At 41.6% G+C, this 24,410-nt stretch overlaps 1 protein-coding gene across 13 annotated transcripts in view; it reads left to right on the top strand.

The window, feature by feature from the left end:
* Nucleotides 1-24,410, top strand: part of FAM13A (family with sequence similarity 13 member A) — a 142,539-nt gene that overhangs the window by 82,441 nt on the left and 35,688 nt on the right. For 11 of the 13 annotated variants that reach the window (XM_075030465.1, XM_075030482.1, XM_075030493.1 and 8 more), the window contains 3 exons: nt 9,236-9,277; nt 19,333-19,377; nt 21,530-21,709. In XM_075030465.1, coding sequence (XP_074886566.1) covers nt 9,236-9,277; nt 19,333-19,377; nt 21,530-21,709 — 267 coding nt within the window. The remainder of the gene's footprint in view (nt 1-9,235; nt 9,278-19,332; nt 19,378-21,529; nt 21,710-24,410) is intronic. The other 2 variants (XM_075030455.1, XM_075030472.1) reach the window with 2 other exon arrangements.

Genomic DNA, 24,410 nt, shown 5'->3' with positions numbered 1-24,410 from the left:
AGCGATACGAATGCATCTCTGTGTAGCTCTTGTGTAAACTTGGGAGAGGGAGAAAGGCTCTATTTAAGAAGCTGTGACATTTAAACAGCATTTGTCACTAGAGCGGCAAAGTATTGTATCTATCAAGGTATCTGTAAACTGTGAGTCTGTCTTCCTAAAAATCATACAATGTGCTTGCACAGAGCCGTATGTACTATACAGTGTTATTCTATATATAGATGTCTGTGGAATGGCACACGTTGGGATATGGTGGCCTGCTGTGAGGGAGTGACAAAGGGTATGTCAGGGTTATGTGTTGTTGCATGGGAAGAGGTGGAAGACCAAATGTCTCGAACCCTCCACTGCAATAAGTACTATATTGCCCAAGCACTGTAAAAGGCACCTGTGAATGTCACACAGGTTGCATTACTGATTTTCCAACAACCTATCCGCCAGTAATTGTCTCTTCTATTGCTAATAGGCTAACATGTTTTCTGAATAGCATTAGCTTACTTTAATAACCTAGATTCCTAGTTAGAACATTACTAATGCCGTTAATGTATGCTTTAATTCATTTATTCCAGCTCAGTCTATTGCAGATTTAACAAAAGCTGTGCAAAGCTGAAACCTGTGGCAGCCACCTTTGCTAATTGCATCTGCCAGTTTCCACAGGAGATAAGAAGGGCAGGTACACAGGCCTTGTGTGTGATCAGTGGACTCTCTCACTTTGCACTTCGCTAAAGCAAATCAAGGCAGACGAAGAGTGAAGCCATCACAAATATTTTTAGAAAGTGCATCTGATAGAAATAGGGAGTGCAAGGATCTGTTTCTTACCTGTACAGCAGTAGTTGTCTGCATGGGCTGTCTCACTTGCAGTCATCATAGGAGTCGTTTGATTTACCTGACTGGTTGGTTTGTTGGCGTCATTCACAAATACCCAGTATTTTAGCCTGAGAACACTGTTCGTTTCCCACCACACTTCCTTTTTTTTTTTTTTTTGGAATGGCCACTGTGTTCTCTTTACATACACAAACGCTCACTAATCTGTTAAAGTTGTATCATAAATAAGTCTGATCCTTTGGACTTTGTTATCACTTTCTATCCAAGGTACTGGGAGTGCTCTTGACAACCCCTAGTGAAGTATGTTCTGGAGTATGTATGTGAAGTGAAGTATGTTCTCTGGGGGTGGAGAGAACTTGTATGTGATTATTTTGTTGTTGTTGTTGTTGGTTGGTTGGTTTGGTTTGGGTTTTTTTCTGGTGGAAGAATGAAGAGAAATTAAAAACTGTAGTTCTCATCTTCCTCAAGTCATAGTCATAGCCTATTAGAAAATGCCATGTGAGTTTTTGGCCTTCCAGGCTCACATTTGACCCACAGCTGGGTACTATCTTGTCATGGCTGTGACGTGATGGGTGTAGGAGCCTGTGGAAGCTTCCTGGGTACCTCTGGGTGGGCGCCTCTGACTAAAAGAGGAGATTGATGTGGAAATTTTCTGTGGTGTTTGCCTCTGGGGTGTCCACCTGATTCAGCAAGAAAATAGGAATATTTACCTAAAAACCGGGCCCTTAGATACCTTTATTTGAAGCGTGCAAGCTTTTAACAAACAATCCTGAAATCTAAATTGCTGGTTACCTAGTAACAGTTCTTCACCATTATAATGCAACAGGTATGTGTGCGTTATGCAACTTCACACTGTTAAATTCTGAGAAGAGGTGAGACTTGGGCTGGTACATTCATTCCGCCTCTTTCTAACCCATTTTCTAGTTTTATCCTAGTGAGGACTAGTGCCAAACCACAAGTAGAAGAAAAGACACTGCCCTGTCTTTCATAATAAGCCCCAACTAGTTTAAGAAGTAAAACAACAAAAGCAAGCTGTTTAACATTGACGTCATTTTGTAAAAGATAAACATATTTGCAATCCATGAGGATAGCGAGTAGAAAATAATTATACAAAATTATGCTGTCAAGGGTTCCAGTAGACTCAGATATGTTAATATAAATGGAAAATCAGCCTCTCGCTCACAGTAGCATTTAATCAGCAAGAAGTTCTGCTCATTTCAGCTTGCCATGGGATAGCCTGTACTTCCCTGATGTTGCTTTGAAGCGGGAGGAGGTGAGCAAAAAGGCTTCAGTGTTTTGGGGGTTTTTTTTCCCATTTGGGCAACGTGCCTCAATCTCAGTGCCCTCTCATGCACAGCCTGCACAGTTATGCCTGTGGATAATGCGGTATATTCTCAATGTGTGTGGCTGTGCTGTATGTTAGTGTTTCCTGGAATTAAAAGGCTCCTACTCTAGGCTTGGGTACTGGTGCCTCAGTCTTGGCTGTGGAAATAGAACAAGAAATAGTATGTGCTCCTCAGATGTGTGACAGTGGTCCTTCGTATTCACCTCAGCTTGTCTCTATGAAATAGTAATACTGGTATTTCAAATGCTAGATAAAACAGGAGACAGAAGCTCATGCTTTTGGAAGGCTAGTAGGGAACTCTTCCCCAAAGAGGTCCCTTTCTATGGCCTCGCAGTTACATTGCTGCAGGCTGTGGTCTTGCAGGCTGAAGACATAACTTAGTTGAGAGACCTTTAGGAAAAACATTGCTGAAGAAGCAGATTTGGGGAAGATGGGGGATCCTTTGGAGATTAATATTCAAACCAATACCAATCCACCCCCGGCCAAGTTATTGGAGATATTTTGCAGAGTGTGTGAGTTCAGAATAAAGAAGGCGGGTTGTCCGCCTAGTATTTTGACATGTGGCTCATTTGGTGAGTAGCTTACGCAGGTACTTAAGCATGAGCTTAACTTGTTTTCATTGGTAAGAGAGGTTAGGTGTAACTATTGTGAAGGCTGGAGATGAGTATCTGAAAAGACATGTTATGGTTTTGACTATAAAAGTTACTCTTCAGGGAAGATGCAAATGTTTGTATGGAAGTAACTCTCACAGAGAAACAGCTGTTAAATGTTTGTTTCATAGACAGTTATTATATAGTGCATTCCTCCTCTCTCCCCCTCTGTTTAAGGGTATAGAGCAAGGGTGGTATTGCTCAACAACTGATGGCAAGCGCTGACTTTTGATGATGACCATTTTATCACCACAATGTTATCATGTTAGATTAAATTTATGGTTACTCTTGCATCAAGGGTGATATTCTTTCTTCTTTTGCATAATGTACCTCAGTATTTATTTGAAGGAAATTTATTTTGAAGGCTTTATTTGAAGGAAGAGGCTTATATTGCCTGCTATTTCTCATTTGCAAAAACATTACCTTTTACCCACTGCTGTGAAGCATAAACTATGAGTAAAACACTCTATTGAGAAAATAATTATGCAATAAATTTTCATGAGCAGTTTCAATCTTGCATTTGTCGTAAGCTTGAAACAACTTTTATGGGGAAATGACCTGGGGGCGGGGGGGAAGAAGTGCTGAAAAATTTGTGAATAAGAAAAGACATTCAGCAAAAAGCACTACTGTGGCCTCAAAATTGAGGCTTCCTTGAAGTTGTTTTTAGTGTTAATGTTGAATGTCAGAATGAGTAAGTAAACAATATTGTTAAAATCCTCTACAATTGCAAAAATGGCATGTATGTTAATCCAAGGTGGCAACCGTTAATCCAACAGTTCAAAATGGTGGGAAGAAAACAAGAGGGAGGTAACTTTGAAGTCTTAACAAGTCACCCAAGCTTAGCCTTTCTTCTCTTCCCCCCAAAAGCATTAACTTTTGATACCATTAGTAATTTGATGACACTGAATTTTCAATGCTTTTTGTGTTTGCTTGCATTAAAATTAGATGCTATCTCATTTCCTGAAAAAAGTATTCTCACTAAAAAAAAAAAATTAATTTCTTTTGAAGTCCAGAATATCTGTGGTGGAATAGAAAGTGAGCGATTTCTTTATCTAACTTTTGAGGTCAGAACAAATAGAGCCTATGGCAAGGCATTAGGAAAACATGACCTTGGCTGAACAGCATGACCTGCCAGTGTCTAGACCCTTTGTCTCTGGTGCAGAATGTTGACACTTGAGTCAAAGTACATTTTCATGATTGTAAAAAAAAAACAAAACCAAAAAAACCCATATTATTTTCATTTAATTGATGAAATGTCCTATTTAACTTTTAGAAGAGAAGTGGAGTAGGAAAGCAGTGGTAGCTTTACAATGGAGGTTCTGGTGCCAGCAAGTCAGGATGGAAGAACTGCTGATAATTAAGTGCAATAAAACAAGGGGGAAGGGTGCTGAGCCACCCTCTGACCTAGGCTGAGAGCTCAGGCCTGTGAGGGAACTGGGACAGGGGTATCCCATATGCATGTAAATAAATTGGGAGCTCTCCGTCTAAATGGGTGTTCTACAGCTTTAGCTCTGCAACAGGCTCAGCAGCTGCTTTATTCTTTCTGAAGGGCAAGATGAGACATTAGAGAAAAAAAAAAGGGAAAACCATCATTGCATATTTGAGAACGCAATGGGTGAACAGTTGTCTGTAACATTCTTGTTGCAAAAGAGGGAGGCAAAAAAAGGTAGCTGTAATGGAAATTTATGATTTAACAGTTAGACTTCATCCAAGCTTTCCTATTTCCTTCTTTAGAGACAGAAAGGATGCGTTGAATAAATGCTATAAAATACACGTCCCTGAAAATCCTAAGATGTGCTAAATGGCAATACTAGCATTCCTTCCAGTCTGACAAACTTTTTTGTTAGCTCAGTGGAGGTCACAAACATAACAATATTACTTCTTTAGCCATAAAATAAAGAAAACAAGTTTTTTTAGTTTGGTTGGTATTTGGTTGGGGTTTTGGCAAGAAGGGAGTGATCAGCTATTTAGGTATCCTTTAGGAGTGTGAGAAATTGCTCTCCAAAGTACTGTATGAAAGAGCAATTCATTTCTGTTTAATCCCTTGGCTTAGGGGAGCTATGTATATGTCTGAGAAGAGAGAGACTGCTGTATTTTGCACTCGCCTGCTTGGCCAGGTAGTAAGTGATAATTCAATAAATAATTGAATTTTTTTTAAAGTTATTTCATCCCTTCAGTGCCTTGTGGCCATAAAACATGTGTAAAGCTGGACAAAACTTTGAAGGTTTAAAAAAGAAACTGAAACCACCTAATTTACTACTAAACCTGCTTGCCTAATAGGTAAATTCTTTGCTGGCCAAGGTAGAAATTTAGACTGTGTAAGAGATGCACATCAGAATGTCTTGTCCCCTCCGTACTGTGGACAGCTGGCTTGGTTTGCCAGGTCATTGTGCCAGGTATTAAGCTTTCCTTTCTTTCTGGAAGGGTTGTATATCCCTTTAACCAAAGGAGAATTATGCAGCCCAAGTACAGTACAGTTAAATGTTAAACATATCTTGATGACTTCTAGCATTTTCTTTTGAAAGGATACATGGTAGAAAGGGCTTCCTAGCAATACTAATAAGCCCTTCACTACAAGGTGTTTTAAAAACAAGTAAGCAGTTGGGTTTTAATCAGCACAGTGTTAGTGATGGTAACGAAGAGTCCTGTGTGGAAGTTTTTAAACCAATTTCTAGCCTCTTTATTGTGTAATACCAACAGATGATCAATTATGATTCATATCTTGTACACTTTTGCTTGCTTGTCTCTTTTATATCTGAAGCCATGTGATTAGATATACACAGGTTTAAAACCTCTCAAACAATTCTCATTTCTTCCATTAAACTAATCTATGCTTGTGAATATAATATAAGCACATCAGTTTATTACCTTACAACACGAATAATTCATTATTTCATAAAGTATTTTAATCAAAACAGAATCCTTGTGCACTAATTGATTGTAGTAGGGCTTGGTAGTCTCACATCTAATTTGAGGGATTGTGAATTATGTGGAATAGCTGGTTTAAATCTGTAATTTACAGAGCTCATGCCTTGCAGCTTGCACAGATGAGTTGACTAAGGTGCATGAATTTAGGGAAAGATGTTTGGGATATGTTGGTTTCAATGATTTAGGGGGGAAATGGATAATGTGCTTTACTCAGATGCAGGAAATCTTTCTAAAGTTAAAAGATTTTTATGGTTTTCTCAGAAGTCTACATTTCAAACTAGTTAGCTTGGAGCTCTTTATCCCATATGCAGCTACTGATCAGTGCTGCATGTGTAAAACTATAAAGCACTATTGGATGAGAGATTATGCACAGCTACAATTATTACCAACCATGTGAAATTTTGAAACGTAATGGTCTAAATGAAACTGGTATTTGGTTTCTGACTTCTCTAGAGCTTCTTTCTCCCCCATTCCCAGCTAATATTCTTAAAATATTTGTTTCCCCTCAGTTACTTTGTATGAGTGGATAATGGTTTTTTTGTACAGATATAGTACCAGCTTGAACTTCTGGAGCAGCGCTTGTACTTGCTGTGGAATAAAAGGAAGGAAGTGCAAGAGGTTTCAGAGTCCCTGCTGAATGCTACTTTTCCATCTGATCTGTCAAGGCAACTAGTGGGACTATGAATATAAGAAAGTTATTCGGACTTTTTCAGTATCCCTGTGCTTCTGTGACTTGGAAGCTAATAACAAACCCTGAGATGAGGAAGGGTTTTTATGATGGAAAAAAAAGCACGTTTGGTGCTGCTTTGACAACTGCCACTTGTGCACAAAGCAGCATTTGGTGGTGTCATTTGAATTAGCATTGATGCACAGAAATCTTGATTGTGCTGTGAACTTTTCTCTACGTGAGAAAACTTTTTTCATGTTTTGTGTCCACCACTGGTCCTTGTTTGCATTGAGATAACAAGTACAGCCATTAACATAATGAACTGAACACAAAAAACTTTACCAGCACCTTTGTGAGTTTAAAGCAGCTTCTTTACACTTAAAAAAAAAAAAGTATATTCCGTAAATGCTAAATAAAGAGATAACTTATGCACGCAAGCGAGATGCCTACCATCAAGGGAGGGAACCTGTACCTGGCAGAGGTTCTTGGCCATACCTTTGTTGCAGGTCATCTTCTGGGAAGGTCAATGATGGGCACTTCCATGTTTCCCTCCACTTCTTCTAGGCAGTCTCAAAGCCGTAGCGGTTTCTCACAAAGACCCTTTAGGTGATGTTTGCCTCGGTTCATGCACAGACAGCTGCGTTACCTCACTTGGTGCAGGCAGGTGCCGTCAGCCTGCTCTGCTCCGTGTGCTGGCCGGGTCTCAGAGGAGAGGGTTCAGTGCTCCCGCAGCCCCAGCCAACTACAACTTGCTGGAGTTGCTGGAGATGGGCTTGTGGAAGTGGCAGCGAAGTTTCTAGTAGCAGCTGTGCTCCCAGTCTTCTTGGGGAGCTGCTGAAAACTGCCCAGTCACTGTTGCGTTACAGAGGCGATGCGAGTTTTGGCAGACCACGCTGGTTTCGGAAGCAGCTTCTCTTCCTTCCTGTCTGTGGTATTTGGTGTTACCCTAGAATCAGTATTTCGGGCTTCCTGCATAACATGCTGGAAGGTCTTTTCTGGAGAAGCCTGTAGTTGTCGCTTTATAAATCTCTGTGTACTGGGCGGGTGGGGGGGGGGGGGGGGAGTGTCAAAATGATGCAGAATTAAATCCCTGTGATTTTTTTTCTGGCACACTCCCAAGGACTGTCTTGTGTGTCCACCTTTCTGGCCTTACCAGCTCCCTTGCATCCTGCCTCCTCCCTTGTGCTCTTGCCCCCCAGATAAATTTGGTGTTCATATTTGTGGATCTGTTATAACATTGGCTGGGTTCAAAATGAGCCACTGTGAAATCTGCCTCTGGCTGTATCAGTGTGAGAGCAGGGTGCTTTCCTGGCTGCAGGCCAGTTTCAGCTCATATTGCTGAGGGAGTTTCCTGCTGGCTTCGGTGGAAGCTGCAAAAGGTACCTCTGAGTATTTGATCTCCTAGCTACAAAACCCATGGAGCTGTCCCTTTCACCTTTATTCTGTGCTTAGAGAAGTTTTTATAAACAGATAAATAAAATCCTTAAAAACTCAAGAGATCAATGGGCTCAGGCTGGCTTTTCAAAAATTGTTCAAGCTTGATCTACTTCAGATCCCTGTTGAAGTTGGTCAGGGTGTTAAAGCCTCCAAGTGACTTGAATTTGAAGCTGAGCTTACCTCACCTAGAGGATTCTATGATTCTCCCATATTCTGTCATCCTCTGAACAACCTCAAAAGCGATGGATGCCTTCACAGTGTGGCAGTGCCCCGGGACCTGTGGCTGAGTACCTGTGGCAAATTACTGAGTGCTAGTGCAGTCCCAGGCTGCTGAAACAGTGGGAAAGCAGCAGGGAAGTGTTTGGTTTCCAGCGCCTGCAGGATGTTATAATTTCTGCTTTTGTTTAAAGTAATTTATGCAGCTTCTCGTCTTTTCTGCCTTTCTGCCGAACTTGCTGTGTTCTTCAGCAGACCCAATTAAAAGTCCTTTGGGGATGAATCAACCTCGGTGGCATTTCCTGTGTGCTTGGAGGAGGGCGAGTGTCCTACTCTGGAGAATTACAAAGCTTACATGCCCTGCAAAGCCGACCATTTATCTGGTTGGAATGATTAGGTGAAATTCGTTTGCACCCCTCCTTAGAGTGGCACAGTCTTAAATTGACTTAAACAGTCAGTCCACCATACCTTTAAGCTTCAGTGCCCCAGCAGCTCATTCTTACCCTTGTGCCAGCACAGGCATGATGAGCTGAATCAGGGAACTGGTTGGCCACACACCAGGTAGTTATGTTTGGGCCAGGCCATTTGACCACTGAAACACCGTTTTGTCAAGGGAGCTCCACACCAGCTGATGGTAGCCCCTAAATATCAAGGCTAGGGAGATTTCAGCATAGTCAAATCGGCTTTCCACAGGAGTGATAAAACTGGGGAGTTTGTAGCCTCATGAGTACACCCATGGCTGTTTCTTTGGTCTCAAGATGTCATATGGCTTTTTCTCAAATTTTGCTTTAATAGGCAGGTGGTTTAATTCTGGAACAGCAGACGGCAAAAGGCTCTGGTGGTTTTGCTGGCAAAATGCTTTACTGTTGCTATGGGAATAGTCCTTGCACTGCTGCAGAGCCAGAGTGACTCCTGGCCATCTAGCAGGAGATCTGTTATATCACGTTTGTGGACACTGAGAAATGAGTTGGATACTCAGGATTTAAGGAATGTAACTTAAAAGCTTTCTTCCATGAGTACAGCCAAAGGACAAAGTAGACATAAGTGTTACCTCTGTAACAGGTGTACTGTTTTACTTTTGTTATGTCTGCTTTTTAAGAGTAAGTATCTTGAACTGCTGCAAATACAAGACAGAGCTGCATACTAACTTTAAAAAATATGTTTTGTTTTTAGTTCCCAAGAAGATGAGCGGCCTATGTCACCCTTCTATGTGAGGTATTTACTGAATCTTTTTAATTTGCTTTTCTGTGTGGTATTGACTTGTTATTGGAATTAAATGTGGGGAGCGATGCCAGAAATTATGAACAGACTGTAATCAAACTGAAGATTAATGTTAAGTTTGTACTGACTGCTCAGCTAGTGGGATGAATGAGTCCTTGGAGATAAAAATTGTGTTGGAGTTTTTTTGTATTTAGAGACAAGGCTCGGGGTTTAATGCCAGTCTTGTAAATTCTTAATTAGAAGATGGGCATTCGTTTCCTCTTTTCTTCAGTTCATTATGTAGCTTAGATGCCTGCGGGCACAGGAGAGATTTTTGCCACAAGCTTTGAGGAACCGGCAGCATGTGCTGCTCAGAAAGAAACCAGGAACCAGATGGTGAGTCAGCAGCCCATGCAGCCACTGCTCCTCTGCTGCAGCCCAGAAAAGGAGAGTGCTTGGGTCCCCAGCGTGCCTGCCTGGAGGGAATGGCGCTTGTGCTGCATTTGAACAAATTGTGTTTCTTGTTTTGTCAACTGGAGGCCAAAGTCACTGCTTGTAAAAAGTGGCCTAATTCTGTTGACATCAGTGAAAGTTTGCACTGTTTGCTTCAGTAGCAGGCTCAATTCCAGTGCTTTCATTTATACTTAGTGGAAGAATAGGAGCCAGAGCAATTAACAGTGAAGGCCTGCAGAGGAGGAAGGGACAGATATTATAATAGGGTTCTTTGATCTCTGCAGAGTTTAAACAAATAAAAAGAAATCCCTGTGGTGCTTTTTGTGTGAGCAGTGATATTTGGAAATTACAGTGATCTTTTAAATTTGTTAATTCTCTTGCATATATTCCTATTTATCTTTGTAACTCGGGTTTTTTCTTAAAGAATTTTTCTAGCATAAACTACAGAAAGTGGGCATTTCATGCACACTCTTAATATGGAGACTTGCATTAAAACTGTGCAGAAATGTGGGTCAATGAACTGTTCATGGACTAGCCTGGTTGCAGGGTCTTGTCTGCCTTCCTGTTGATGCACTGTCATTCCCTGCAGCCTATTTGTGCAGATGTTGCTTAGTCTGTGCTTCAAAAGCTCCAAGCTGTCCGAGGAGCTTCTGCCTTTTCCTTTGGGAGATTATTTTGTAGCTGCATACATTCCCCTGTCACAAATTTTCTCCAGTTTAAGTCCTTGTCCTGTCTTTCCGTTGAAAATAGTCCCCTTTGTTCTTTCTGGCTAGATGTGACCTTCAAATGATTGTAGGCTTTCATTACATTTCCATCTGCTTAAAACTGTCCTTTCAAGCCCTTTCCTGGATCATGAAAAAATGATCCAGGAAGGAGATTCTCTTCAGCTGATCTTGTCAGGATTGCCAAGGAGATGAGGAGCAAGGAGTGGACCTGAGGAAACTGGTATCAAAGCAGGACATTTCTGAGGGGGAGGAAGCACGTTTGGAAATTTGAGAGAGAGATGTGGGCATATTAGGATGGGGAACAAAGAATGAGTGTGTCCATTGGAGTGAAGGGCTGGCTTTCCATGGGTATATCTATCTTGCAAATGGGAAGGGAACAGTTAGGAATAAATACATAGTTGGAAAGTGAAGAAATGGCTAGTAGGAGCAGAGAGGGAGCAGCACACCTTGTGACATAAGGCTTCATGCCAAGCTTGTGTCTTTTGTAACATTGCTGAGACACAATTACTTGTAAATAAAACTAACAGCTTGTAAGCCTTGCTGCTATTTATCACACATCAGAAGTGTGTACTCCTGAGGTCAGTTGCCAAGTGCAGTTAATTTGGCAGGAGAGCTGGTATTGGCTGGGCAATTCATGGTGCTTCAGCAACTGAGAACTTGAGTGGGTGGCCAGTTTTTTCTGTTCAACTTTGAATGTTCTAATTGTTGCCCCAGAGCTGTGCATGACTGATGTAGGAATTGCGTTTCACACCACGGAAAAGGAAGGTGAGACTGTCTGCTTTAGCCGACTGGTGGTCAGATCTATTTTTATTGCTACCAGCCACACTTGCATAGTTTGGAGTACTGTTCAAGTAATCCTTTAAGTGAATCATGAATGTGTACGTACAGAGCAGTTGCTGCTGCATCTATACAATACTTCCATACGGATAATTATGCAACAAGTTAATTAAATGGGAACAAGAGCTCTTTAGCTTCTAAACACTGCATAATACTTGGCTTTTGCCAGACTGAAGGAGCATTGTGTCCCTCTGTAAACCAGTTTTGGTAGAATCAAACCAGAGACTTGATTCTTCAGTGATGTACCATGTCAGCTGACAATAGAGATGTTTCCCTGGATTTTATTTTTAACAATAAGGCAAATGCTCAAGGTCTTAACTTTAAGTCAGAACTGTCAGAATGGTACCAATACACTATTTCTTAAAATGACACTGATTTAGGGTTGTGGATTTGTTTGGGGTTTTTTTTCTTTAGACTTTGGGAAAGTCATGAGCAAGTATACAATTAATCACCACTGCTGCTCTGTGAGGGAGTAAGCAGTCATTAACAGTACAAGAGTAAGTGGTAAATGAGGCAAAATGTGACATAGATTTCTCAAGAGAGGCGATACCAGTACAACCATATTATACTTTATAAGGCTTTCCAGAGAGAGGAAGAAAAGGAGTATACCTAATCTGTCTGATGTCAGCAAAATGCTTTATGTCATGCCATCTGTATGGAGAAAATGGGCATTAGTACTAGGGCTTAAAGTTGGGTAGGGAGGGGCTGAGACCTATAGGTGTTGCTGGTGGGAGAGGAGGGAGATTGCTTGTGGAGCTTCTTAAGTGTCATGGACTTTTTTTCTTTAATAGCCACTGGCATAATAAAATAGAATCATGCTCATGAATTGGGCTTATAGCAGAAATTTAGGAGGGGTAAATGGAATGGGGGTGTCCTCTGGGAGAAAATATATGACAGATATTATATAGGACAATTGAGATAGATATAGATATATGTAAAGATAAGCATGAAATATAAGATATAGAATGAAAAATAATAACATAGGTAATTGTCCTGGTTTCGGCTGGGATAGGGTTAATTTTCTTTCTAGTGGCTGGTATAGTGCTATGTTTTGGGTTCACTTTGAGAATAATGTTGATAACACACCGTTTTCAGTTGTTGCTAAGTCGTGTTTAGACTAAGTCAAGGATTTTTCAGCTTCTGATGCCCAGCCAGGAAGCAGGCTGGAGGGGCAGAAGAAGTTGGGAGGGGACAGCTGACCCAAAGTGGCCAAAGAGGTATTCCATACCATGTGACGTCATGCCCAGTATAGAAACTAGGGGGAGTTGACGGTGGGGAACGGGACATTGCTGCTCGGGATCTAACTGGGCATTGGTCGGCAAGTGGTGAGCAGTTGCATTGTGCATCACTTATTTTGTATGCTCTAATCCTTTTATTATTACTGTAATTTTATTGTTGTTATTATAATTATTATTTTCTTCCTTTCTGTCCTATTAAACATGAAATATAAGGTACAGGATGAAAAATAATAACATAGGTAATAAAGTCATAAATCTTAGGGCTAATAATGAAAATCCATGACATGAAAGGGGAGTTCCTCACATTTGGAAGTGGCAGGGAAGGAGAGGATGTGGGCATACTTGTTTGTGGAGGGATGGAAGGGAGGCATGGGATGAAAATACTCAAGTTGAAGTAATCACATGACAGTGGGTATATACAGTGAAGTATTTTCAGTATACTTAGAGGAAGTATGAGTGCTCTTGTATAAGGGTCAGGTGAGGCCTCATACAGTTTCAGTAACTCATGTTCCAATAGCATTAGATTTGTGAAGATGATTTAAAGAGGTGGGCAGACCCTGTTACAAGATAGATAAAAGAGTGGGAAAGGCTTATTTACCATAAGAAATGAACCAGAATACACATATTCCCTCTGGGTTTTATAGGCAGAGGGGAAGGATTGTTTATGTTAAGTAACCATATTGATGTAAGAGAAAATGTGTACAAACAGGCTATGAATAAATTTGGGCAGAAAATCAGAAATTTTGTAGCTGGTGCCCTCTTTTGTTGGGCATGGCAAGGATGAGTCGGGCTTGACCAGTTCGTGAGATTTTGGATTTGAATCCATTCACCTGCTGCTGACCCGGGTTATCCTCTCCCTTTCTGTACTCCTTGGTAAGGGAATTTGTTGACTCAGCTGTGCTCAATACCAGGCAAGGAGATTTCTGCACTGTTAAAAGAAGACGAAAACCTTGCGGGGTGATTGATTGTTCCAGTGAGTCATGCCTGAAGGGCATTTATGTTCCAAAGCCTTTTGTAACAAAACCTTGTGGTAAAGGCAGTTGAGATTTGTTAAAAAATGTATAGTACTGCTCCTTGTATAATTCTGTAATAAGACTGTGAATGCCAGCTGTACTGAGTAATCAGTACTGAGAAACAGTGTGCAGTTTCAGGTAATGAAGCAGCATCTGGCAACAGCAGTTCCCTGTAAGCACACTTCTATTCAACGTGTACAATGAGTTTTTAGAAGACAAGGAATCCACAGACATGCTTCATGCTGGTGTATATGCTTTAGATTTGACATGAATCATGTAGATGTTTTCAGAGGAGTTTCCTGCTGAGTACATCCTGAGGTAAACCACAGTGATAGTACAGGGGAAAGAAGCAAAAGCTTTGTAGTGTAGAGCTTCCTTGTTAACATGGAGAGCATTAAACTGAAATTGGTTTGAGACCTGACATCACAAGCAATGCCAAAAATTGCATTAGATACCCATGAGCATAGGGCAAGGTGTTGGACAGTTTCGCCTGTTTTAGTGCTTACTTTCCCTGAAGTACTAATATCCTATTGGCAGTATTTAGTACAGCTGACTGTTTCTCCTTTTAGCAGTTGTTATTTGAGATAACTCTTTTTATATGATGCAAGTCAAGTATTCTTAGCCTGTAGGATATTGGGTAAGAGGTTTTACTCTGTTCTCAGGTCAGTTTTCTGAAGAAACTGAAAAATCTTGTTCTAGATTTCACGCTTGCTCAGAAATTTGCTTGGCCGCTTTCCCACTGGACGCTTCCTCCTCAGTGGGATGTGCCATGGGAGGTCCTGAGACCAAAGGAGTGCTGGGCCCTTTTACAAATCGTGATTACGTTGTGTGATGTGTGTTAATGTCCTGCATCACATCAGCACTGGCTGAAAATAAACACCAGGCTGCTGGATGCCCCTGCTCATAGTGTCCAGCTACTTGTGCAGTTCTGAGGCCCCCCAAGGAGTATTTCCCTTCTCTGCAGAGCAACCTGCACAGACACAGCCATCCAAATTCACCAAGCTAAATCAGGTGGCGTGTATGAATCCCCTTCAAATCTCTTTCAGGGTTGTCTCTGCTGCAAGCAGTAGGTGTCAGTGTGCACCCATCATAAAGGGTGATCCCAGTGCAAGTGAAAAACAGCAGGAATCCTGAAGAAAACAAGACAGTTGCTTTTAGTGGGGTTAGTTTTCTGCATAGTAAGAAGGATAATTGGATCTGAGCTTGTAAAAGTATGAAGATGCTGAGAAAACATTGAAAGTGTGTCCTCTGTGTGACGGGACATCCCAGTAACTAAAAGCACAATCTCTTTATTTCTGAACTCATTATTTTCACATTTTATATGCAGACACAATCCTGCTGTTTGGGGAATGTGTGTCAACTGAAGTAGCTGTCTTAAAATAGATCCCATGTGAGTCTGCAGTATTTGCATGTCACAGTGTGCAACAGTTGTAGAGAGTGAACAGTGTTTAGACCATATAAATACCTATGAAAAAGGAATTTACTAGGTCATGGGTTGGAATAATATATTCAGGAGGACTTCAGAAATTTCCCATCTGAAATGTCAAAGCCATTTAAACATCCTCTACTTTGCTGGAATGGCAAAATGGTAAAAAGTTTTTGCATTTATTGAGGCTTTCTTACTGTTGTGCTTGGCTTTAAAAAAAAAAAAAAAACAGGAAAAAAAATAGCTTTGCTTCCTGAATAAAGCAGATGGATTGTAAATAAATCTCAGCAATGAGTGGCCTTGATTCCAGATTGCAAGTATAGCTTATGATTTGGGCCGTTAAGTATGGTCAGGAATTAATTCATTGACTTCCTAAATGAAAACCCAATCTGGGAAAATACTATGCTACTAAGTCAGTTTGCTTTGGTTGATGTTTTTACTTTGGTCTTTTAATACCTGGATGCTAATACATTTTGTTCAATAGTGCCTTCAATGAAAAAACACAGGAGAGGGGGTTTGGTATCCAACTGAGTTACTTGCCTGCTGTCACAAGATGCCCAATACAGACCAAACAGGGTGCAGGTATTGCATGAGAGAATTCTCACTCTGGTGCCTATCTTTTAAACCTAGAGAGAATTAGTTAGGGGGCACAGGGCAGATTTAATGTAGTTAAAGGTAATGGAAGATACCACCCTCCCATACTTGAGGTTGAAACAGAATGGGAGAAGAGGCCATGCAGTAAGAGTTTACCTTACAGGTGAAGCAAGACGTTATCCAGAGCTGATGTGGCACCTCTGAAAGTGAGCAAAGACTTCGGTAAACAAGTTAGCAGTGGTAAGTGCTAGAGGTCAGACTTCCTGAAAGGAAAAGCTTGAGGGTCATAAGAAGCCAGTTCAAAAGTTGATAGTGCTTAAAACAGCTGTGTGCCTTGATGCAGGTTTTGTGGCTGGCTGGCTGAAAGTAAAAGTCCCCCAGCACTGGGAAGCTCTCCTGCTGCTTTCTGTCACCCAAGGAGAACCTTTAATTTCTATCAAAAGTCGCTAGTTCTCAGGATGCTCAGCAGCAGCTGCATAATTTAATAAAGATAATCTAACTGTGGAGATAACTGACCATATGTATCAGTGAAATGGAGCAGACATGAGGACAAAATAATTAACTGAAGCAGAACATGAGTTCCCATTGTCCGGATGAGTTACTGAGCAAAGCAGCCCTTCCAGGGCAGCTGTCTGCACAGGCCTGCATGCCAAGAGGGCTCTTTTGGGCACGGCTCGCCTCGCCTGCTCCATGAAGAATAAATCCAACGGCAGAGTGACTTTTGCCACTCAAGAATTTTGGAAAACCCTGCAGGATACACCCCACCTGCCTGGTTGCTGTTCTGGGCTGTGAAATCCTTACAGGGCTGTGCCTTTCCCTGAGTTTGCTAACATGCTGAGCACCTCCTGCTCTGTCCCTGGGTGGGCTCGAATCCTAAAGCCACTGTGTAACTCTCTCCCCTCCATTTTGTTTTGGATGTCAACTTCCTTGATGCGCGAAAGGTTGGTGCGGAGCAAATCAAGCCATTTAGCAATGCATTTAAATTAAGCGTCAAAATGAAATAGCAAGGACAGTTACCCATTGTGGAATTAAAAGAAATATAGTGTATCTGGAAAAACACTGATTTCAAATCTCTGCCTTACGGGGGCGGGGGGGGGATGACTGATAAAAAAGCATTAAAATATCACAGGGCTAAGAATAAAGTTATATTCAGTATACAAGGAAGTACCATTTAGAAGGGAAATACAAAATCAGAATGTCAGAGCTTCATTTTGTAGTCATCCACTCAGCTGGCACGTAGGTGTATATATATTTCCTTGTTATTTGTCGGTAGTTTGAAAATCACCATATTACTGGCTGAATCTGCATTGTCTGAGTAGGGTTCTTCTAGATACCACAAAGTAATTGTTACGCAAAGATGCATCATTATGAATTAGCAAAGTTAATGGACTTAAAACTGAATTGGTGCTAGTAAAGCACATGGTTAACTGAGAATTGACAACTACAGAATGTATTGGGGTGCTGTGAAAATTTTTGGCATTTTACTTAGATATTTTTGCAGCTTTGTCTTTTGTTTCTTCTTTTTACTACTTTTTGTGTAAAGAAGCTGGTGAATTTTCAGTAACGATGCGAGGGATTTGCAGATAGTGACTGTTGGCCTTGACCACCACAGGTGGGGTTAACAGCCTAAAGTTTTATTCACATACAGTATCTAGCCTTTCATTAAGTTTATGTGAAACAGGAGTTTGCATTTTTGCACACTTTTGCAGTATTAATCCTGTTGGAAATAGAAGGAAGAGCTGTTTCCTAAGATCTTCTGTCTTGTCTGATGGGTAGATACACCTACATCCAAGGGATGTTTTAAAAAAACTAAAATCCAAACAATCCTATCTCCCCCTCCACTACCACTTTCCTGATGTGAAAACTGAGAAGAAAGGTGTGATAGAAAAGACACCCCCACTCAGTATGGATTGCATGTAAATATTATAGAAAGTTGATACAATATTAACTTACTCCCACACATGTAGGAGCCGTAGCCAGCACATGAATTGTATCTTGTAATGTGGTTTAGCTTACCACACTAGCATCTTACATGCTAATTCATCTCTCATGGGAGGCCAGGTCTTAAAAAATAGTTTTGGGCTGGGAAGAGGCCAAATAGTTTATGTAAGTGAACAGGAAAGCAAGTAGGGTGCTTGAAATGTGCACTTCAAATTGCAAAGCCATCCAGTAGTTAGTAGTCAAGATGTTACGTGTGGGAAGAGAGGGATCTTGCAAATTTTTTTTCCTATATGCAGATTGCATCTCCATAATAAGTACAGTGATAGTTGTTTGTATGTCTTCTGTTCATGACATCATCTGAATGACACAGCTGCTCGGGTGCTGTGCAGGTAATGTGGGATATACTGGCAAATCCGTAACTGCTTTCATGCTGTGTCGCTGCTCCAGGGACCTGTGCCTGCGCTGGAGATGAGCACTGAGTGAAGCCGGCACTGGAAGGGATGCGTGTGTGGTTAGGGCACGCTGCTTTACCCGCAGTAAGGTGAACTCACTGGCCCAGCCAAGGGAAGCTGAAGCGTATTGCAAGTCTGATCCACAGCTGGGTGTTTGTGGGGTTTGTACTTCACTACAGGAGTTAGGCTGTTTTGTTGGTTTTGTTAAACAGGCTGTAGTGGCCCTTTGTTTACCCTTCTCATCCTCTGTTGCCTGCTTTCCACCACAAGTGATACTCAAGCCCAGGAAAACCACAGAGTGGTTATCATCTGAGAGAGCTGCAGCTTCTTAGCTAGCTCTAGATCTCTATGGTGAAGTCCAAAGTATTGAAGGGAAGCAGAGAGGAAACCTTTGGTTAGTGAAGTCAGCTGTTGGTGGTTCTTCTGCATAGGAACAGTTTGGGAGAAACTGGTAAAGACTGAAAGCAATGAATGGCTGTTTTGGCAGGAAGCACATCTTACATCCAGCCTGGCTCGTACCCTGGCCACACAGTGCCATTTTATTGGGATATATCAGCCAGTGGTACTGCTAATTCCTCTGCCGATACAGGGATCAATCGAAATGAAACCCCTAGGCCTGTAACATGACTTAACGATGATCACAGCCAGGATTAATAGGCACAAAGTGTCACTTTATCTGCACAGCCGAGTCAGCGTGGGGGAAGAAGGGGGCAGGATGGGACTCAGGTTGGCAGAGGGAGGAAAGCAGTGACAGCTGTGCAAGGTGGCACGTCAGCTTGTTCAGAAGGGCTTTAAACAGCAAGCAGTGACACCTACAGTCATGTCAGCTCTTCCTGAGCCTGAAAACAGACTGAGGGAAAAGGGCAAGAAGAGAGCATACATTTTATTTTTAAAAATGTGAAGCAAAGAACATGAGTATCAAAGAGTGGCAGGAGGAGAATTGTGCAAAGCCTGTATTTTGCCTTTGTCCTCTGTTAATATTTAAATAAATCTTGTTGTCTTAAGTTCCCTTTCACAGTGTATACATTTTCAAGTCGGCCTCAAAAGGCGAGGACTTTTGTGATGAGGCTAAACAACCTGCAGCAGCAGAAAGCTCGGAAGAAAGCAGAAGAAACCTGCAGTGTGCTGAGGTTGAAATACTTTCCGTTAGACCTTGGCCTACTACAAGGGAATGACAGGGAAATTAATTCGTGAGGATATTGGCATTGTCAAAATGTTCCACGTCACTGTGGGAGTGAAAATTCCTTAAGGGGAAAACTTGTGGCATGTACATGCAATTGTTGTTGAGACAGCTCAGACCTTTAAATCTTAGTGCTGCAAAGGACAAGGGATTTTAAGACCTCATTGTGATAATTAGATCTAACTTTCTGCTCTGTTTTTCTTTTACACAGTGCCCACGTATCACAAGTCAGTAGTAACATTCCTGCTACGGGAGAGTAAGTGTCTCTTTTACAATTTTGTAGCTGCCTTTTTTGTATATTGGAGCTTTTTAAAGTATTGCTGGTTATTCTTTGATTTCTCTTTAAGGGTTGTTCTTACACAAACAAAAAAAGAGTGTTTCCCAAACCAATGCATCTGCAATGATAATAAATCACTTCCTTCTGAAAAATTCTCAGGCCTTTGGTTCTTTCCTCGCACTGTGCCTGTGATGTTTTGGTTAGGCAGAACTTGCATATTTAGAGAAGCCTTTCACACTATGTCATCCTCTTGCTCGTTTGCACCCTGTTGCATCCCAGCAGAGGATGGGGCTTGACCCCACTACCATAACTGGGCACAACAGAGCTAACAAGTTGGCTCCCGTGCCGGAGCTGGAAATTCCCAATGGCTGATGGGTTTGCATAACTGATTCTTGTCAATACATGAAGCATAGACATACTTGCCTAGTTAAACCATGTGGGGGTTTTTGCAGTTGCTAAGATCTTTTGACTTTTTCAGGAACTGCAGTCTCAGCAGACTTACAACTGTAGCAACTTAGCAACAACTTTCATAAATTCTCTGGAGAAGTCAGCCCGGGTACAGGTTCCTATACTCATAGCTACTCAGTTGAAAATTAACCAGCTGTCCTGGTTTCAGCTGGGATAGAGTTAACTGTCTTCCTAGTAGCTGGTACAGTGCTATGTTTTGTGTTCAGTATGTGAAGAATGTTGATAACACACTGATGTTTTCAGTTGTTGCTCAGTAGTGTTTAGACTATAGTCAAGGATTTTTCAGCTTCTCATGCCCAGCCAGGGCACCTGACCCAAACTGGCCAACAGTGTATTCCATACCATGGGACGTCCCATCTAGTTTAGGAACTGGGAAGGGGGGGGGGGAGGGGGGGGGCAGGGATTGGCGGCTCAGGGACTGGCTGGGTGTTGGTCGGCAGGTGAGCAATTGCCCTGCGCATCATTTGTACATTTCAATCCTTTTATTACTACTGCTGTCATTTTGTTAGTGTTATCATTATCATTATTAGTTTCTTCTTTTCTGTTCTATTAAACCGTTCTTATCTCAACCCAGGAGTTTTACTTCTTTTCCCGATTTTCTCCCCCATCCCACTGGATGGGGGGGGAGTAAGTGAGCGGCTGCGTGGTGCTTAGTTGCTGGCTGGGGTTAAACCACGACACCAGCAAATCCTGCAAATAACTTTTTTAATTATGGAAAAGGCACTAGGAGCTATGTATGGACTTTGGACAGGCAAGTTTGAAAAACTCATTCTTCAGCAGTCTGCTTAAAGCATTGCAAGAAACAGGGATGGGGCGAGGATGTACAAAAATGTGTTGCCAAATGATCTTTTAAAGAAAAAATAATTAAATTTTGCCCATAAAAACTTCCTCTAATTAAGGAAGGAAGGAAATATTACAAGAAAATGTCAGTACCAAAATGAAGGGAGGTTTGGTTATGTTGAAAGTTCGAGTAGTCTCACGTCTTTAACTGATGCAACTGCAGAGTCTCCCTTGCTGTGGCTTGAGTGGAAGCCCTCTTACTGCCAGTGGGCGTGATGGTGATCTCACACCAGAGTAAGTCAGGGGTGGCTGTGGGTGCATTCATGGCACAAGAGTGGTGCAAAACCAGCAGAACCAAATCCATGCTTGGTGACCGAGTTAAGCATATGAGGAGTTTGTAGTGATGTGCTGTTTGCGTGTTCTCATCCCTCTGTGAGATAGCAGTGAACCACCTTCTTGCAGATGATCCATTGCCTTACTGAGCTCGGATTGCACAAGAGACTTGACCGGTGTCAGCATGGCTGGGTATCAAATACAATTTTGTCAGGGCAAGGACTATTAAAGTGGAGGGTGAAAGTTAGGCACAAATGTCTGTAGTTGCAGTAAGTAAAATTAGCTGTTCTACTGAAGGTTCAAACATCCCTAGAAATAAAAAAGAGCAAGATGAATTGGGAAGGCTCAGCTCTTCTGAGGGACCTGAACATCAGGGTATCTGAAGATTTTGGCTTAGCTCTTTGCAGATGTCGCAGCCCTAGGACATTTTATACTGCCTTGCCATCATAATGAAGCATAACCTTCAGATACCGATGGTTTATTTATTGTTGCAGAGAGGGAGCTCCACAAAGTCTTTGAGCTCAATTGACCTTATTTTTCGGCTTGACAGGTATTTAGAGAAGACAATCCGCTCAGCCGTGGAGCAGCATCTCTTTGATGTTCATGGCTCAGGCGGCCAGAGTTCAGAGGACTCTGAATCGGGAACATCTTCAGCCTCTTCTAATGTGTCTGCCAGGCAGAGGAGGCGACATCACAAAGAGCAGGAGGAAGCCCGGAGAAACAGAGACATGTACGAGCCTGATTTCTTTGTTTTGGAAAGTATATTTGATTAAGTGTACCCTAGTCGTGTCCTCTTATCAAGGCAATGTTAGCTCTGTTATGAAATGCACTGACCCTTGCCCTGAGTTGAAAGTGCACAGCAGACTGCAGTGCCTGTGCAGAGCTCCATTGCATCAGTTAGAGCTGAGAAATGTGGAGTTTACTAGACGTCATGGAGTGGGGCAAAGCATGATAAGAATCTGGGGTTTTTTACAGAGCATGGTAGAGTTTTTAATTACAGTATTTGGAATTGTTTAATTACAGTATTTATTGCTTTAGTGGAAATTCCCAAGCAGTTGGTCCTATTGCCTGTAACTTTCTTTAGATAAAAACATTGGGCTTAGATGCTTTTCTGAATTCAGAATGTCTTAAAAAATGAGATCAAGTTCCGCTTTTGTATGTGGAGGCACAGCTTGTGTTTGAGTTTATTGAGGAGACTTGGGAGTTTGCCTGAAAGTAGAAAAATCTTCCTTTTGATTAATCAGAGTTTAAGAATTTTTATTCACCCTGTTACACAAAGTTTAAACATGATTTAGTCATGAATTTCATTAAATGTCTGTCAAAGAGTAAAAATAATACCTATTCTTCCTTTCATACTCCTCTACTTGTGGCATATATTGTGTGGTACAAATGTATTACCACCACAGTCTTAACAAACGCTTGCCCAAGGCATAGCTATCTTTGAGGAACTGTAACTACAGACTTTGCAAGGCCATGATCTAATCAGTGCTTACACATATGTCTAGCTTTAATACAGCGCTAGTTCTTGTAAATAATGTGTATAATTGACTGTAGTATTGGATTGTTAGGATTTCAAGTTAGAGTCCGAAATGAACATCTAGTGTCTTGCTGTTTTTTCCTGGGTGCTGAACTGCCCAAATCCTCTTCGATCTGCACCTTCCTATTTGAAGCCACTTTTATGCAGGTGCATAACCATCAGTACCTCTTATTAATATTGTAGCCATGCTACTTCCCAAACAGACAATGCTACTGTTGTAAAAAAAACCATAGTTACAAAATAAAAAGCCATTTCCATAGTGAATGAAAATATGCTGTGAAAATGGACTGGGAAATTAGCACTTGTAAGTCACCAAAGCATCTGGCAGCAGCTCTGAAGTAGTTTTTCTTGTTGAGTAGCCCTGCTGACAGGCTTTCTCAGGTAAGTAGGTCAGAGACTGGCTAGTGTACGTGTTTGGAAGCATATAGTACTGCAGCACTTTTTTTCAACATTGCGTTAAGAGAGCTGCCTTTAGAGATGGTTGACACAGCTGTTCAGGTTTGGTCCGTAAAGCTGGAGCCAAGGATTTAAAGCACATCGGAAGTTTTGAGTGCTGGCTAGGGTTCAAATTTTTTTCTCTGATTCCCTTAGGTCAGATTGCTGGAACTCCTTTGGGTGAATTATCAAAACTAGGAATTCCTTTCAAAACTTCTTTCTGTTGTTGTCATTTTGATTGTCAGTGACTTCATCTCCTTGCTTTGTGATGGATCACAAGAGGATTTGTAATGTCACAAGATGGAACTTCAGATTGGAAGAGCATTTATTGCAAAAACACATACGTGAACTCCCAGGCTTTGCAGACTACATGATCTACAGGCTATGTATATGTAATTGGTCTGCTTAGGGGGTTGTAAAAACTTCCACAAAGGCTAATGTGTTATCTTAGAAGTTTAATCATAGATTTATAATACCTCTTTGTATCTCTCATCCACCAGCAAAACCTAGATATTCATGATCTAGAAGATCACTGAAACTTTCTGGTTTTCTTCTTTATCTGAATGCTTTGTCATGCTGGCACTGTCCAGGTACTACAGAGTAACTGGTTTCTTGTCACACCAGTACAAGTCTAGATAAATTCTACTGCTGTTTGTGAAAGCAGGCTTTGGAGTTGTACAGCACTGTATAAGGCAGCTGCACATACAACAGTTAGCAAATGTTCCAGTTTCAATGTCAAGTGTAAGCAGCCCGCCTTTAGCCTCCAGTAGGGTAGGATGGTGACAGATGCATTGTGTTTCTACTGTTCCCATAATGTAGTGATGTGTTATGTATGTGCATCTTCATTATTGCACAAAGTAGAGGGAAGACTACTAAACAGGTTGTGAAGGGAAAACTGCATGCTGAAGGACACAGCAGGCTAATTGTGCAGGGCAAGATAAGCCATACACCAGACGTCCAGAAAACTTGCACAAACCCTGCTAGCCCAGAGGGTCCCAGCTAGTGCATCATGTGATGATTTAAAGCTAGCTGTCCCATTCACTTCCCAACATAGCTATGTCCTAGCGGTTGTGTTGCCGTTGCAGGGAGGCATTCCCTTTTCTGTTTTGTGTAATTCCCAAATAGAAATCAAACATTTGGCTAAAGCACCACAGTCCTGCTCCTGCATTTGAGAATATGAGTAAGAGGGCTGATTATGCGGTGTCATGCACCAAAGGAGATCCTTGAACCGCAGCTGTGAATCACTTTTCTAAATTAAAAGCACGTGTCTCAAAGGAAAATGTGCTGCCTTTTCTCTATAAAAATACCACAGCCAGCCAGGAGCTCATCCAGCTTCCACATGAAGTCAGTGGGATTCTCTGCGTTGGCTTTAGTGGGAAGTGAATCAAGTCTCAAACGTTGATCCTCACAGCTTTCTCACCTGAGGTGTATACTTCTGGCTTTCACTCCTCAATGGGAT

Source organism: Buteo buteo, chromosome 1 (assembly GCF_964188355.1).
Source record: "Buteo buteo chromosome 1, bButBut1.hap1.1, whole genome shotgun sequence".
Taxonomy (NCBI): Eukaryota; Metazoa; Chordata; class Aves; order Accipitriformes; family Accipitridae; genus Buteo; species Buteo buteo.
Note: the sequence above shows the minus strand (reverse complement) of the source record. Positions and strands in the feature narration are given on the sequence as shown.